Source organism: Salmo salar, chromosome ssa02, assembly GCF_905237065.1.
Source record: "Salmo salar chromosome ssa02, Ssal_v3.1, whole genome shotgun sequence".
Lineage (NCBI taxonomy): Eukaryota > Metazoa > Chordata > Actinopteri > Salmoniformes > Salmonidae > Salmo > Salmo salar.
In genome coordinates, this window is record NC_059443.1 from 62,995,514 (window position 1) to 63,011,231 (window position 15,718).

Consider the following 15,718-nt stretch of genomic DNA (forward strand, 5'->3'; position numbering starts at 1 on the left):
CTACTTATCTTTTCAAATAAAAGATCAGAATACTTACTTTGAATGTATGTGAAATTAATTGAAATATTTTAAATAGTATTTGAACCCAGGTCTGATTTAAGTGACATACATTTGTGTTCCAGTTACAGTAGGCCAGCCTATAGCAGTGGAAGAGGGGAGTGAGTGCAGATTTCTAGACATTAAGGGCTGTATAATAAAGTAAAGAAGGATTGGAGCACTTGGGGTGAATATAAAAGAACAGATTGTCTGCCTGCTGTGCTTAAACAAACAGGAGAAGAAAAGGAGATGGGAATTTTCAAGGCACAGACTTGGAATCAAGTATAATTATCAGGGATGGAGTGCAAAGTGGAAACATCAGTCGGAATAGGGAAAACACTATTTGGCAGATTTAAGGGGGCTGGAGATATATGCATAGCTATCTAAACAGTTGCATTCCAGTTTATGTGTTTGTGGATGTGTACTACAATCAAAGTTGAGACAACATTGGAAAAAAATGCTTCCACAAAGGAGGGTAGACGGTCAGAGGATGATGAGATGGGTTGTTGTCTTGTGTTTTATTTCATCCACATGAGGGAGACATTTTATGGAGATAGTGGGCTGATCACTATTGTCAAGTCGGTGACAATTGTTGGTCACCGCCTTTCAAAGTGTGTTGCGTTCTGGGAATAAAACATTTCCGACGTGAGTATATATGTGGACTGCATGAACTTTACAAAAATCTCTGCTCTTCACCAACTTCATCCTACAGCCGTCACCTGTCACGTGGAGGCTCCGTCGTGTGGTGGCTAATTTCTGCATTACTAAATGAGGAGAGTTACAAACTTCACACACCAGTCAGAGTTATACTTAAAACTACATCTTTAATAATTAAGATGCTTTTGCAAAAGCACTTGACTTTCAATGATGCGCTATCTCTAATGAACCATTGAAAAGTGACTACACAGAAGTACAAAGATCTTTCATAGCCAAGATACAGCCCTCTCAACGTACATGACGAACCACAGATACATAGAATGGGTCACAAGGTTAAGTTTTGTGTGAAAGATATCTATAAAACATAGCAGACAGCAACTGCTGTGTCAACAGTGTTCATTGTATAGACCATTGTCTGGTCCTCCTACCCCAAACTGGAACCATCTCTCCCTGGTACGATATAGAACAGAACCATTAGCTCATCCAATGGCATAAATCAATTGACAACTCTAGATACTCTCATCTCGAGTAAACCCCCTCTTGACTCTACTCCTGGACAAGCTCACTGAGGGGAGTGAGCCTCTAGGTCATACACTATCCCAAGATAAGTGCAACATCAGAGAGGACATACAATGGTCCAGACACTGCCATACACCTTCCCCCAATGCCAAAGGAGGGAGTGACTTGCGCACAGACATTGTGGAGACAAGTAATTGGTTCCCCATTAATCACGCCATCCCTCCACATGGTTTAACAGATGCATTCACATATGACAAGTATCTCACATGAGCATATTATGCAAATAAAACATCTTAATTATCTATGTTACCCAACTAATTCTGATTCATCCGCCATTAGTGTTTTTGATTGACCCATGCAAACAAAAACATGACTGAAACAGGAACCAATTTGCTGCAGTTAATGTGTAGCCTACAGTGCATAAATGAATGACGTGATTGAGGCTCTCTCTCATTTATTGATTGTATAATGTACACACAAATTATTTCAGTTTGTGAGTGGGTGTTGGAGACATGTTTTTTACATTATAAAGGAAACCTTTTTATAAACAATGGCAACACTGCCATGGTGATCTGAGCCTTGCTGTTGGAAAATAACATTAGTATCCGAATTTCGGGTTGTGGCAGATGCACCTCTCCTGACTTTACTTCTTGACTTTGGTCTACAGTCAGTTGCTTTAGCATTACCATTCAAATGAGCCCTACTATATGTTTGTGTCTGAAAAATTAAAGACTCAAATCATCAAAAGCATATGTGTGTGGTGTGTTTGCATAATGTGAGTGTTTAATTGGCGTCTGTCTGAATTCAGAATTTGTCCAAGATGATGCGCTATGTACACCTGAAACTTGTTAACCATCTACTCTTCCTATGCTGAATGAAACACACTGTTTAAAAGAAGGCATGTGTAAAATAATGGTGCCTAACTGCTCATTTAGCCTCTAAACTTCAAATGAACCAAGTGAATTTTGTACAAGCAATAATTTAAACCCGATCAATGAAGTGCCAAGACAAAATGTGTTTCCTACTTGAGAGCAGGGTTGTCAAACTCATTCCATGGAGGGCCTAGTGTCTGTAGGTTTTAGTTTTTTCCTTTCAATTAAGACCTAGACAACTACTGTAGGTGAGGGGAGTAATTAGTGGCCCTAATTCAGCAATCAAGTACAAGGAAGGAGCGAAAACCCACAGACACTCGGCCCTCCGTGTAATGAGTTTGAAGCGTGCTTTAGAGTAAGGGCTGTCACACCTGTCAGGAACTCAATTAGAGAATCAACCACACCTGAGTAAATTTCTGAATTCCAAATCAACCCCCTAGCCCCTACACCTACCGCTTAGTCACTTTTGGGCATTTGAAACGATCAGATAGGTTATAGCAATATGGTAATTGCTTCACCTTGCCTTCTGATAGGCTGGATGCAATTGTGGCCATATTGCTTATACCTATTCAATCATTTCTGATTCACAGGAGTGTTTAGGCCAGGGTGTAGGATTTAGGGGTCAATTTGGAATTAGGAATCAAATGTAGTTCATGGGTTTACAGCTGTCCTTAATTAGCCAATGACATTAGAAGGGTCTGGGGATTTGTTTAAAAGGAGCAACCAAAAGCCTGCCAGATACAGCAAAAGGGTTATTATGCTAGGGCTTATACTGACCATTAGTTCTGATTACTGGGGCGGTTTTGAAGTGCAAAAGTGTACATGATGATTGGAATCGCTTTCAGGTAGGTTTTTAAAAGTATTGATCTAGTTTGTTTCCCTTGTCCTTCAGGTGTTACAGGTAGCTATGTTTATAACAGACTTTCTTTTTTTTTTAAAGAGTTTCTTGGCTTTGTTGCCTGCTAATTGGAGGGATAACCTGTTCTACATCAAGTGAGTTTCTACACATTAATTTCAAATAACAGTTGCGGTTCCAGTAACTTCAAAGGCTGGCATTATACTTTACTTTTTCTAACCTAGGTGATGGGTATCCTGCACTAGGGTCTGATGCAGCATGGCTCTATGCAGGCTCACTTGGGTCTAAAGGATATGGTAATTACAGCTCTCCAACAGCTCAAATGCAAGCGCAGCTGACCGAAGGGCAACAGAAACATCCGGCTGCCATCCTGCAAAAACAACTGGTCCCCATGCCCCAGGCACCTCAGAAAACGTGGTATCCAGCTCAAATGCCCCAGAAGCAACCAGCTACTGAACTTCAGCATCAGAAGGAACAGGCCTCCATACCCCAGCTACCTCAGCAAGTGTGGTATCCAGTTCAAATTCCCCAGCAGCAAAAGCAACCAGCTACTGGTCCTCAGCAGCAGAAGGAACTGACCACCATGCCCCAGAAGCAACTGGCTCCAATGCCTATACCGCAGAAACAACCAACAGCTATGCCACAGCAAGCATGGTATCCAGCCCCAATGCCGCAGAAGCAACCGGCCGCCATGCCCCAGCAAGTGTGGCATCCAGCTCAAATGCTGCTGAAGCAACTGACGCCATGCCCCAGCAGTGTGGTATCCAGCTCAAATGCCCCAGAAGCAATCGACCGCCTTGGCCCAGGAAGTGTGGACTCCAGCTCAATGTACCCAGCAGCAGAAGCAACCGGCTGCTGAAACTCGGCAGAAAATTGAACCGACTGCCATGCCCCAGCCACCTCAGCAAGTGATGCATCCAGCTAAATTTCCCCAGGAGCAGAAGCAACCAGCCCCAATGCCTTTACCGCAGAAGGAACTGACCGCCATACCCCAGCAACCTCAGCAAGTGTGGCATCTGGCGCAGAAGCAACCGGCCCCTATGCCCCAGCAGCCTCACGACGTGTGGTATCCAGCTAAAAGGTCCAGAAGCAACAAGCCTCTGCAACTGACCGCCATGCCGCAGGCACACATCAGCAAGTGTGGCATCCAGCTCAAATTCCCCAGCAAGCAATCAGCCACTGAACCTCAGCAGCAGAAGCAATCGACCACCTTGCCCAGGAAGTGTGGACTCCAGCTCAAAATTTCCCCAGAAGCAACCAGCCCCAATGCCTTTACCGCAGAAGGAACTGACCGCCATACCCCAGCAACCTCAGCAAGTGTGGTATTCAGCTCAAATGCCCCAGAAGCAACCACTCTGAACCTCAGCAGCAACCGACTGCTGAGCCTCCAGCAACCGACGGCTGAGCCTCAGCAGCAACCGACGCTGAGCCTCAGCAGCAACCGACCGCTGAGCCTCAGCAGCAAGCGTTACGGCTCCAAAGCCTCAGCAGCAACCGACGGCTGCCGAGCCTCAGCAGCAACCGACGGCTGAGCCTCAGCAGCAACCGACGGCTGAGCCTCAGCAGCAACCGACGGCTGAGCCTCAGCAGCAGAAGCAACAGGCCACTATACCCCAGCAAGTTAGGTATCCAGCTCAAATGCCCCAGAAGCATCTGGCCTCCATGCCTCTGCCGCAGAAGCAACCGACCGCCGTGCCCCAGCAAGGGTGGCATCCAGCTCAAATGCTGCAGACACAACTGACCGCCATGCCCCTGCAAGCATGGTATCCAGCTCAAAAGCCCCAGCTGCAGAAGCAATTAGCCGCTGAACCTCAGCAGCAAATTGAACTGACCGCAATGCCCCAGCCACCTCAGCAAGTGTGGCATCCAGATCAATTTCCCCAGCAGCAAAAGCAACCAGCTACTGAACCTCAGCAGCAGAAGGAACCGGCCGCCGTAACTCAGCAAGTGTTGCATCCAGCTCAAATGCTGCTGAAGCAACTGACTGCCATGCACCAGTATGTGTGGTATCCAGCTCAAAAGCCCCAGAATCAACCAGTCCCTATGCGTCAACCGCAGAAGGAACTGACCGCCATTCCACCACAACTGTGGCAATCGGCTCAAATGCCCCAGCAGCATAAGCAACCGGCTGCCACGCTTCAGCAAGTGTGGCAAGCGGCCCCCATGCCCCAGCAGCCTCATGATGTGTGGTATCCAGCTAAAATGGTCCAGAAGCAACAAGCCTCTGCAACTCGGCGGCAGAAGGAAATGACCGCCATGCCTCAGCAAGAGTGGCATCCAGCTCAAATGCCCCAGAAGCAATCACCCACTGAACCTCGGCAGCAGAAGCAATCGACCACCTTGGCCCAGGAAGTGTGGACTCCAGCTAAATTTCCCCAGAAGCAACCAGCCCCAATGCCTTTACCGCAGAAGGAACTGACCGCCATACCCCAGCAACCTCAGCAAGTGTGGTATTCAGCTCAAATGCCTCAGCAGCAACCGACTGCTGAGCCTCAGCAGCAACCGACTGCTGAGCCTCAGCAGCAACCGACTGCTGAGCCTCAGCAGCAGAAGCAACAGGCCACTATACCCCAGCAAGTTAGGTATCCAGCTCAAATGCCCCAGAAGCATCTGGCCTCCATGCCTCTGCCGCAGAAGCAACCGACCGCCGTGCCCCAGCAAGGGTGGCATCCAGCTCAAATGCTGCAGACACAACTGACCTCCATGCCCGAGCTAACGTGGTATCGAGCTCAAATGCTCCAGCAGCAGAAACAACTGGCCACCATGCTGCAGAATCAACCAGCCCCAATGCATCTGCCGCAGAAGCAACCGGCCACCATGCCGCCGCAAGTGTTGCATCCAGCTCAAATGCTGCAGAAGCAACATACTGCCATGCCCCAGCAAGCATGGTATCCAGCTCAAAAGCCCCAGCTGCAGAAGCAATCGGCCGCTGAACCTCAGCAGCAAATTGAACTGACCGCAATGCCCCAGCCACCTCAGCAAGTGTGGCATCCAGATCAATTTCCCCCGGAGCAGAAGCAACCAGCCCCTATGCATCTACCGCAGAAGGAACTGACCGCCATACCCCAACTGTGGCAAACAACTCAAATTCCCCAGCAGCATAAGCAACCGGCTGCCATGCTTCAGCAAGTGTGGCATCTGGCGCAGAAGCAACCGGCCCCTATGCCCCAGCAGCCTCACGACGTGTGGTATCCAGCTAAAATGGTCCAGAAGCAACAAGTCGCTGCACTGACCGCCATGCCGCAGGCACATCAGAAAGTGTGGCATCCAGTTCAAATGCCTCAGCAGCAGAAGCAACCAGCTACTGAACCTCAGCAGCAAATTGAACTGACCGCCATGCTTCAGACACATCAGCAAGTGTGGCATCCAGCTCAATTTCCCCAGCAGCAGAAGCAACCGGCCTCCATGCCTCTTCCGCAGGAGAAACCGACCGCCATACCCAAGCAAGTGTGGTATCCAGCTCAAATGTCCCAGCAGCAACTGGCCTCCATGCCTCTACCGCAGAAGCAACTGACCCCCGTGCCTCAGCAATTATGGCATGTAGCTCAAATGCCCCAGAAGCAACTTGCCCCAATGTCTCAGCAGAAGCACTACGAAAGCACTGAAGATGGTGTCTCTGGTAGCTCTCAGGCCAGCATTGTTGAACAGTTGGGTGTCATCCCAATCTATTCCTACAGTTCCAAATCGCACTACGAGAAGGGCAGAACTGTCTTCTCCCAAACCCGCTACACTCCTAGGGAGGCTATGCCTGTTGACAGTGGAAATGCTCCCAAGGACAGTTATGTTGGCATTGGTGCACCAAGCATGCATCCACCACTAGTGAAGGATTCTGCAAGGTAATGGTTAACTTTAACCTTTCTTAACTTTGCTCTCTGACTTTGAAGTTCTGTGTACTAACCATGTGTTTATCAACAGGGAAATGTAACGGAGTCATCCTCTAGAAGCTCTAATGGTGAGAATTGTTTTTGACATTGGTTACTTAACATTCTGTGTTGCTGACACTGTTTGCATTTCTTTCTGCTTTTGTTTCGACCAGGAAGTTGCTGGTGCTCAAGCGTGATGGAATCAATAAACAATTTTATTTTCAAAAATGTTTTGTCTCTTTGAAATAATGATTCTTGTGTCCATTGCTTGCTAATTGAGAACAGGTGGTGTGCAGTCTGTAGTAAAAATGACTGCTGTTAAGTTAATTCTTTGCTTTTCTAATCTTTTCACATTTGCTACTGGTTGTTCAATGTAATAGCTTGGGTCTACATCAGAACATCTGTCAAGGGGTGACTTGTCAGACATTCCTCATGTTCATACTTCAGCTGTAGGCATGCATTGGTGAGTAAGCTAATGTATAGGGAATTGTTTTTAGATGGCTCATTTGGCATTAGAATTGAGTGACCTTTTAGTTTTAAACTTGCATTTGGCCTTATACTACAGCCCATATGGCAAAGTCAAATCAGTTTAGGTGTCTGTCCCATATCTAGGTGATGGCTCAAATGTTATTTTGGACACTTCAACCCCAGACTACTTCATTTAATTTGACACAATCTCAATGTGTCTGCAGCCTTTATGCACAACACATTTCTACCGGACCACTGAGGTTGCACCTGCAACAGCCCCTGGCATTAAAAGGTGCACTTGATTTAAGCTCACCCAGTGCAGTGGATAGTTAGATTTCCCTCTATAAAACCATCGGATGGGTCCATGATGTGCAAACCCTCCAGCACACCAGCTGAATGAAGTATAGCGCACCTAATCTCAATTGGGCCAATGGAAGTGAAGTTCAGTGGCTGGCAGGGTCTAGGATTCCTTTATAAGGTGCAGCAACAAAGATGAGCAGCTACAATTAGGAAGATCTCCTTAATGCTTCTGGCTACCATTAGTTTTTCATATTGAGGTGTGGATTTGAAAAAGGGCTGTGACTTTTGAACTACTTGAGGTGAGTTGTATAGCTCTAGTTTGTTTCCCTTTTTGTTCCAGGTTTTACAGGTAGCTGTTAACTGACAAGGATACATTTTTAATATTCCTTGGATTTGTTGCCTGTTAATTGGAGGGATAACCTGCTATGCTCCAGCTAAAGGTGTTTGTGCTACACAAAGTAATTCAGTTAAAATAACACTTTGTATAGTGCCAATAACTTTAATAAATGATGGCATTTTACTATGCAGAAATGTCTTGGCTCCTAGGTAATTATTGATATAAAGACACCAGCTCCTATTCTAAAGCAACAAAAGGGACCAGCTCCTATGCCCCAGCAAGAAGGCCTCCCGAGTGGTGCAGGAACTGCATCGCAGCGCTAGAGGCGTCGCTACAGACCCGGGTTTGTTCAGTGCTGTATCATAAATGGCTGTGATCGGGAGTCCCATAGGGCAGCGCACAATTCGCCCAGCGTCGTCTGGGTTAGGGGAGGGTTTGGCCGGTGGACTTCACAAGTAGGCGGTCACTGTAAATAAGAATTTGTTTTTAACTGACTTGCCTAGCTAAACAAAATAAACTGTCTTGTGTCTCAGCAACAAAAGGAACCGGCTCCCATGCCGCCTCGGCAGAAGCAACCAGCGACAATGTCTCAGTAAGTGTGGCGGCTAGCGCAAATATCTTCGGTGAAGCAACCGGCTGCTGTGCCTCAGCAGCAGAAGCAACCGACTGCCATGCCACAGAATCCTTAGCAAGTGTGGCATCCTAAGCAACCTCAGCAAGTGTGGTATAAAGCTCCAATTTCCCCAGCAACTGTGGCATCTGGCTCAAATGCCGCAGCAGCAGAATCAACCGGCCCCCAATCCCCAACAAGTGTGGCATCCAGCTCCAGCAGCAGAAGCAACCGACTGCCGTGCCCCAACAAGTGTGACATCTGGTTTAAATGCCCCAGCAAAAAAAGCAACCGGCCACTGAGCCTCGGCGGCAGACGCAACCGACCGCCATGCCTTAGCAAGTGTGGCGTCCAGCTTGAATGCAGCAGAAACAACCGACTGCCATGCCTCAGCAGCAGAAGCAAGTGTGGCATCCAGCCCAAATTCCCAAGCAGCAGAATCAACCGGCCCCTATGCCCCAGCAAGTGCGGCATCCAGCTCCGATGCAAAAGCAGCTGGACGCTGATCCTAAGCAGCCTCCGCTAGTGTGGTATCCAGCTCCAATGCCCCAGCAGCAGATGCAACTGACTGCCATGCCTCAGCAAGTCTGCCATCCAGCCCAAATGCCCCAGAAGCAACTGGCCCCATGTCTCAGCAGAAACACTACGAAAGTACTAAAGATGGTGGTTCTGGTAGCTCTCAGGCCAGCATCGTTGAACAGTCCCAATCCGTTCCTACAGTTCCTGTTGACTGATTATGCCTGTTGACAGTTGAAATGCTCCCAATGACAGTGATGTTGGCATATTTGAACCAAGCACATACCCGCCACTAGTAAAGGATCCTACAAGGTAACGTACAACTTTAATCTGATCTTATCTTAACTTTGCTTTCTGTATTTGAAGTCCTTTTTACTAACCATGTATGGGCCAACAGGAAAATCTAATGGTGGAGTCATCCTTTAGAAGCTGATGGTAAGACTTTTAATGTCAAATTGATTAAATAAGATTCTGTTGCTGACACTGTTTTAATTTCTTTCAGGTTTTAGTCATGCTTTTGTTTTGACCAGGAAGTTGCCGGTACTCTTGCATGATTGAATAAATAAAAATGTGTCATTGAAATACATACTGAGGGTTCTCCTGTGCCCACTGTGCTTGCTGATTTCAAACATATGATGTGGGTTGCCAGTGCAGGTTGTAGTAAAAGGGAATGTGGCTCAGTTTTCAAATATCTGGTGTTTACATTTGCTACTGGTTGTTCAAATTGAAATATTGGCTATACGTTAGTGTTGTCAAGTGGCGAAATGTCAGACCTTCCTCATGGTCCTATTTTGTGTATGTTGACACCCCTTCAAATGACTGGATTCGGCTATTTTGGCCTCATCAGCGTATAAAATCGAGCACACAGCCTTGCATGCAGCCTTACTGAAGAGCTCAGTCTCAATACATTCTAGACAATTCTGTGGTTCCAACTGTGGCAACAGTTTGGGGGGAAGGCCCTTTGCTGTTTCAGCATGACAATGCCCCTGTGCACAACGCAAGGTCCATACAGAAACGGTTTGAGATTGGTGTGGAAGAATTTCACGGGCCTGCAAATAGCCTTGACCTCAACCCTATCGAACACCTTTGGGATGAATTGGAACGCCGACCGCGAGCCAGGCCTAATCAATCAACATCAGTTTCTGACCTCATTAATGCTGTTGCGGCTAAATGGAAGGAAGTTCCCGCAGCAATGTTCAAACATCTAGTGGAACGCCTTCCCAGAAGAGTGGAGGCTTTTATAGCTGCAATTGGGGGGGAGCAAACTCTATATTTTTCCAGTTCTCTGCTGCCAATGACTGGAACGAATTGCAAAAATCACTGAAGTTGGAGACTTATATCTCCCTCACTAACTTTAAGCGTCAGCTGTCAGAGCAGCTTACCGATCGCTCCAGCTGTACACAGCCCATCTGTAAATAGCCCATCCAACCAACTACCTACCTCATCCCCATATTTGTTTTTGTTTTTCTGCTCTTTTGCACACAAGTATTTCTACTTGCACATTCTCAACTGCACATATATCACTCCAGTGTAAATTGCTAAATTGTAATTACTTTGCCACTATTGGCCTATTTATTGCCTTACCTCCTTACTTCATTTGCATACACTGTATACAGATTTTTCTATTGTTTTATTGACTGTACGTTTGTTTATCCCATATGTATCTCTGTGTGGTTGTTTTTGTCACACTGCTTTGCTTTATCTTGGCCAGGTCGCAGTTGTAAATGAGAACTTGTTCTCAACTGGCCTAACTGGTTAAATAAAGGTGAAATTAAAAAATAAGAACAAGTACATTTTTCTAAACCAAGTATTGTTGGTGAAATCATCTAACTACATAGTATGAGAACTCAGACCTTAAATGGATCCATTTAAGTTCCAATGATGAAGCCGGCAAGGCACTAGGAGGGAAGCTTAGCTAGGATACATGGAACTCATTCACAAACATTGACACAAATGAACACATGTGCCTGCTGTAGTCGACTGCCTGTTTGGCCAAAGACTCATGACACGGGATGAAATTGTATACGCATTCAATGCTCTGCTTTTATGTAAAAAAATGTAATTCTGTGTTGTCGGACAATCTCTTGTCTACCATGCAGTAGCACTCAAATTTGGACACCCCTACTCATTCAAGAGTTTTCTTTATTTTTACTATTTTCTACATTGTAGAATAATGGTGAAGACATCAGAACTATGAAATAACACATATGTGACCCGATTCAGGGAACTAGGCATATGTCGCAAGTCACGACTTCACAGGAGAGCCGTTTGAACGTAAAAATCTAAATGCGTTTTTTGGCAGAAATTCCTTCTCGAACGTGAACTTTCATGTGCCTTAATAACAAACATGTATGCCATCTGTAAATACCAATACAATTGTTAAATTACGAGCCTTGTTGGTTAAGCCACAGTAAAAGTAAGCAAACTTCTCACTAGCCATGATTTTTTGAGATAATGAGTGGGCTGGACATGCCGAGAGAGGAGTTCGGATTGGTCTATCATATTGAAGTCGTCTGTCTATTTGAGTTCGTCAGTCTGTGTTGGTAATCCTGTCGAACACTGCTTTTTAAAAAATGTTTTGTATTGTGGAGCTGCATAAGTGTTTCTCTCCGTTTTCTGGAGGATCAAGATTTGAAATCAGTGTAATTAGAGTATGATAGCTAAAGAGATGGAGAAAACACCTGACTCTGGATAACATCTTCAAACCGTGCAACCGTGGTATGGCATTCCTGTCCATGATGCATGTTTATAGTCTAGCATTAGCTAGCTACATTTTCAGATATGACACATTTCTAATTTTGACAAAGTGGTTTCATTTCAAGCTAAAGTGTACAGTTAGCTGGCTGGTTCCCTAGCTGACGTTATTATTTGTTTCCCAGAGCCATTTGCTTTTCTAGTTAGAGCCTAATGTTAGCTAGCTAACATTGGACCTGGTTGGTTAGCTCCCAGCACTGTGGCATTGTTACCACTTTGTTCATTGCTGTTTATCTAGCTAACGTTAGCTGGCTAGCTCGTTAGCTAACGTTACGTGACGTGTGTACAACACCCGTTGAATATGGCCGATGTCAGTAAACGTCTGCAAGAAAGCATCATGAAATTGTTTCCAGCAGAATTGGTTAGGCTGTTTTCATGTTATCCAGAGGTAAACAAATCATCGTGAACGATGCTGAATGGGTGTAGACAAAGAAGAGCTCTAAACTACATACCAAAACATTCAAAAGTGATTTTCTCAAAAGTGAGATTAAAAGTTAATCAACTGTCATGATATACACCATTTTGAAGCTCTGAGTCTCTACTTTTAGCAGATGTAAAAAATTTTTTTTTTTAAATAACACAATTTCACATTTTACTACATAAGATCGAATCCAGGTGGTGAGTCACATATGGAATCATGTAGTAACCAAAACAAGTGTTAAAAAAATCAAAATATATTTTATATTTGAAATTCTTCAAAGTAGCCACCCTTTGCACTGGGTGAGCTTAATAATCAAGTGCACCTTTTATTTCACGCTAATTAATATCCTGCCATGGGCTTTTGCAGGTGCAACCTCAGTGGTCCGGTAGAAGTGTGATATGCAAAAATATATTTTAGATTTTTCAAAGTAGCCACCCTTTTCCTTGATGACAGCTTTGCACACTCTTGGCATTCTCTCAACCAGCTTCATGACGTAGTCACTTGGAATGCATTTCAATTAACAGGTGTGCCTTGTAAAAAGTTTATTTGTGGAATTTCTTTCCTTCTCAATGCGTCAGTTGTGTTGTGACAAGGTAGGGGTGGTATATAGAAGATAGCCCTATTTGGTAAAAGACCAAGTCCATATTATAGTGAGAACCATTCAAATAAGCAAAGGGAAACGACAGTCAGGAACATTTCAAGAACTGAAAGTTTCTTCAAGTGCATCAAGAGCTATGATGAAACTGGCTCTCATGAGGACCACCACAGGAAAGGAAGACCCAGAGTTACCTCTGCGGAAGAGGATAAGTTCATGAGAGTTACCAGACTCAAAAATTGCAGCCCAAATAAGTGCTTCACAGAGGTCAAGTAACAGACAGATCTCAACATCAACTGTTCAGAGGAGACTGTGTGAATCAGGCCTTCATGGTCGAATTGCTGCAAAGAAACCACTACCCAAAGAAACCAATAAGAAGAGACTTGCTTGGGCCAAGAAACACGAGCAATGGACATTAGACCGGTGCAAATCTGTCCTATGGTCTGATGAGTAAAAATTTGAGATTTGTGGTTCCAACCGCCGTGTCTTTGTGAGACGCAGAGTAGGTGAACGGATGGTCTCCGCATGTCTGGTAACCACCATGAAGCATGGAGGACGAGGTGTGATGGTGTGGGGCTGCTTTGCTGGTCACACGGTCTGTGATTTATTTAGAATTCAAGGCACGCTGGCTACCACAACATTCTGTAGCTATACGCCATCGCATCTGGTTTGCGCCTAGTGGGACAATCATTTGTTTTTCAATAGGACAATGACCCAACACACCTCCAGGGTGTGTAAGGTCTATTTGACCAAGAAGGAGAGTGATGGAGTGCTGCATCAGATGACCTGGCCTCCACAATCACCCGACCTCAACCCAATTGAGATGGTTTGGCATGAGTTGGACCATAGAGTGAAGGAAAAGCAGCCAACAAGTGCTCAGCAAATGTTGGAACTCCTTCAAGACTGTTGGAAAAGCATTCCAGGTGAAGCTGGTTGAGAGAATGCCAAGAGTGTGCAAAGCTGTCATCAAGGCAAAGTGAGGCTACTTTGAAAAATCTAAAATATATTTTTGCATATCACACTTCTACCGGACCACTGAGGTTGCACATGCAAAAGCCCCTGGCAGGATATTAATTAGCATGAAATAAAAGGTGCACTTGATTAAGCTCACCCAGTGCAATGGGTAGGTAGAGTTCACTCTTTAAAACCATTGGATTTGTCCATGATGCGCAAACCCTCCAGCACACCAGCTGAATGAAATCAAGCGCACCTAATCTCAATTGGGAAATTGGACCAATGGAAATGATGTTCAGTGGCTTGCAGATGTACCTAATTAACCAGCCAGATTAGAAGGGTCTAGGATTCCTTTGTAAGGCACAGCAAGAAAGACAATCAGATACAATATCAGGGATCTCCTGGTAAGGCTTCTGGCTACCATTAGTTCTGAATACTGAGGTTTTGATGAGAAAAATGGCTGTGAGTTTTGAAATGTCTTTGAGGTAAGTTGTATGGCTCTAGTTTGTTTCCCTTGTCTTCCATGTTTTACAGGTAGCTGTATTTAACTGACTAGGATGTTTTTCCTTTTCTTTAGAATTTCTTGGATTTGTTGCCTGTTAATTGGAGGGATAACCTGTTATCCTCCACCTAAAGGTGTGTTTTGTTCTACACATTTAATTCAGTAAAAATAACACTGTATAAATCCCAGAACTTCAAATGCTGGCATTTTACGATTTGTAACTTTCTTTTATTTCGTAGGTAACTATAGATATATTCCCCCAAATAAATTAAAAGGAACCACGACTGGCCCAAATACTTTAGGTGGAGCAACTGGATCCCGTACCTCAGCAGCAGAAGCAGCCACCCACAATGCCTCAGCAAGTGCCACGACTGGCCCAAATACTTTAGGTGAAGCAACTGGATCCCGTACCGCAGAAGCAGCCACCCACAATGCCTCAGCAAGCGCCACGACTGGCCCAAATACTTTAGGTGAAGCAACTGGCCACAGTGCCTCGGCAGCGGCCCCCGTAATGCCTCGGCAGCGGAAGCGGCCACCCATAATGCCTCGGCAAGTGTGGTAACTGGCCCAAATACCTTAGGTGAATCACCTGGCCACAATGCTTCATCAGGTGTCACGGGCGTGCCCAAATACCATGGGTGAAGCATCTGACTCCCGTGCCTCAGCAGCAGCAGCAACCCGAAATGCCTCAGCAAGCGTCACAGCTGGGCCAAATACCTTAGGTGAAGCAACTGGCCACGGTTTCTCGGAAACAACTGGCCACAGTGCCTCGGCAGCGGAAGCTACTGGCCACAGTGCCTCGCAAGCGGCCCCCCGTAATGCAGCGGAAGCGGCCACCCATAATGCCTCGGCAAGTGTGCTAACCGGCCCAAATACCTTAGGTGAAGCAACTGGCCACAATGCTTCATCAGGCGTCACGGCTGGCCCAAATACCTTGGGTGAAGCATCCGACTCTCGTGCCTCAACAGCAACCCGAAATGCCTCAGCAAGCGTCACGGCTGGGCCAAATACCTTAGGTGAAGCAACTGGCCACGGTTCCTCGGCAGCAGAAGCAACTGGCCACAGTGCCACCCACAATGCCTCGGCAAGTGTGGCAACTGGCCCAAATACCTTAGGTGAAGCACCTGGCCACAATGCTTCATCAGGTGTCACGGCTGGCCCAAATACCTTGGGTGAAGCAACTGGCCACGGAGCCTCGGCAGCAGAAGCAACTGGCCACAGTGCCACCCACAATGCCTCGGAAAGCGTGGCAACTGGCCCAAATACCTTAGGTGAAGCACCTGGCCACAATGCTTCATCAGGTGTCACGGCTGGCCCAAATACCTTGGGTGAAGCATCCGACTCCCGTGCCTCAGCAGAAGCAGCCACCCACAATGCCTCAGCAAGCGTCACGGCTGGCCCAAATACCTTATGTGAAGCAACCGGCCACTTTGCCTCGGCAGTGGAAGCAACCGGCCA

General features: G+C 46.1%; 1 protein-coding gene and 1 long non-coding RNA gene across 2 annotated transcripts; both read left to right on the top strand.

Moving 5' to 3' along the window:
- The first annotated feature begins 4,447 nt into the window (after positions 1 to 4,447).
- Positions 4,448 to 6,880, top strand: LOC106599202 (chromatin modification-related protein eaf-1-like). Its single transcript, XM_014190319.2, has 2 exons — positions 4,448 to 6,776; positions 6,856 to 6,880. Exons 1-2 carry the CDS (start codon positions 4,579 to 4,581, stop codon positions 6,863 to 6,865), a joined length of 2,208 nt encoding a protein of 735 aa, XP_014045794.2. The 5' UTR covers positions 4,448 to 4,578; the 3' UTR covers positions 6,866 to 6,880.
- A 7,209-nt stretch (positions 6,881 to 14,089) lies between these two features.
- Positions 14,090 to 14,761, top strand: LOC123730493 (uncharacterized). Its single transcript, XR_006761936.1, has 3 exons — positions 14,090 to 14,243; positions 14,336 to 14,394; positions 14,500 to 14,761. It is a non-coding gene; the product is annotated as an uncharacterized lncRNA (long non-coding RNA).
- The last annotated feature ends 957 nt before the right edge of the window (positions 14,762 to 15,718 follow it).

Bases quoted from the DNA above. Each gene is read 5' to 3' on its own strand.
- LOC106599202 (XM_014190319.2), top strand. From the start codon at position 4,579: ATGCCCCAGAAGCATCTGGCCTCCATGCCTCTGCCGCAGAAGCAACCG.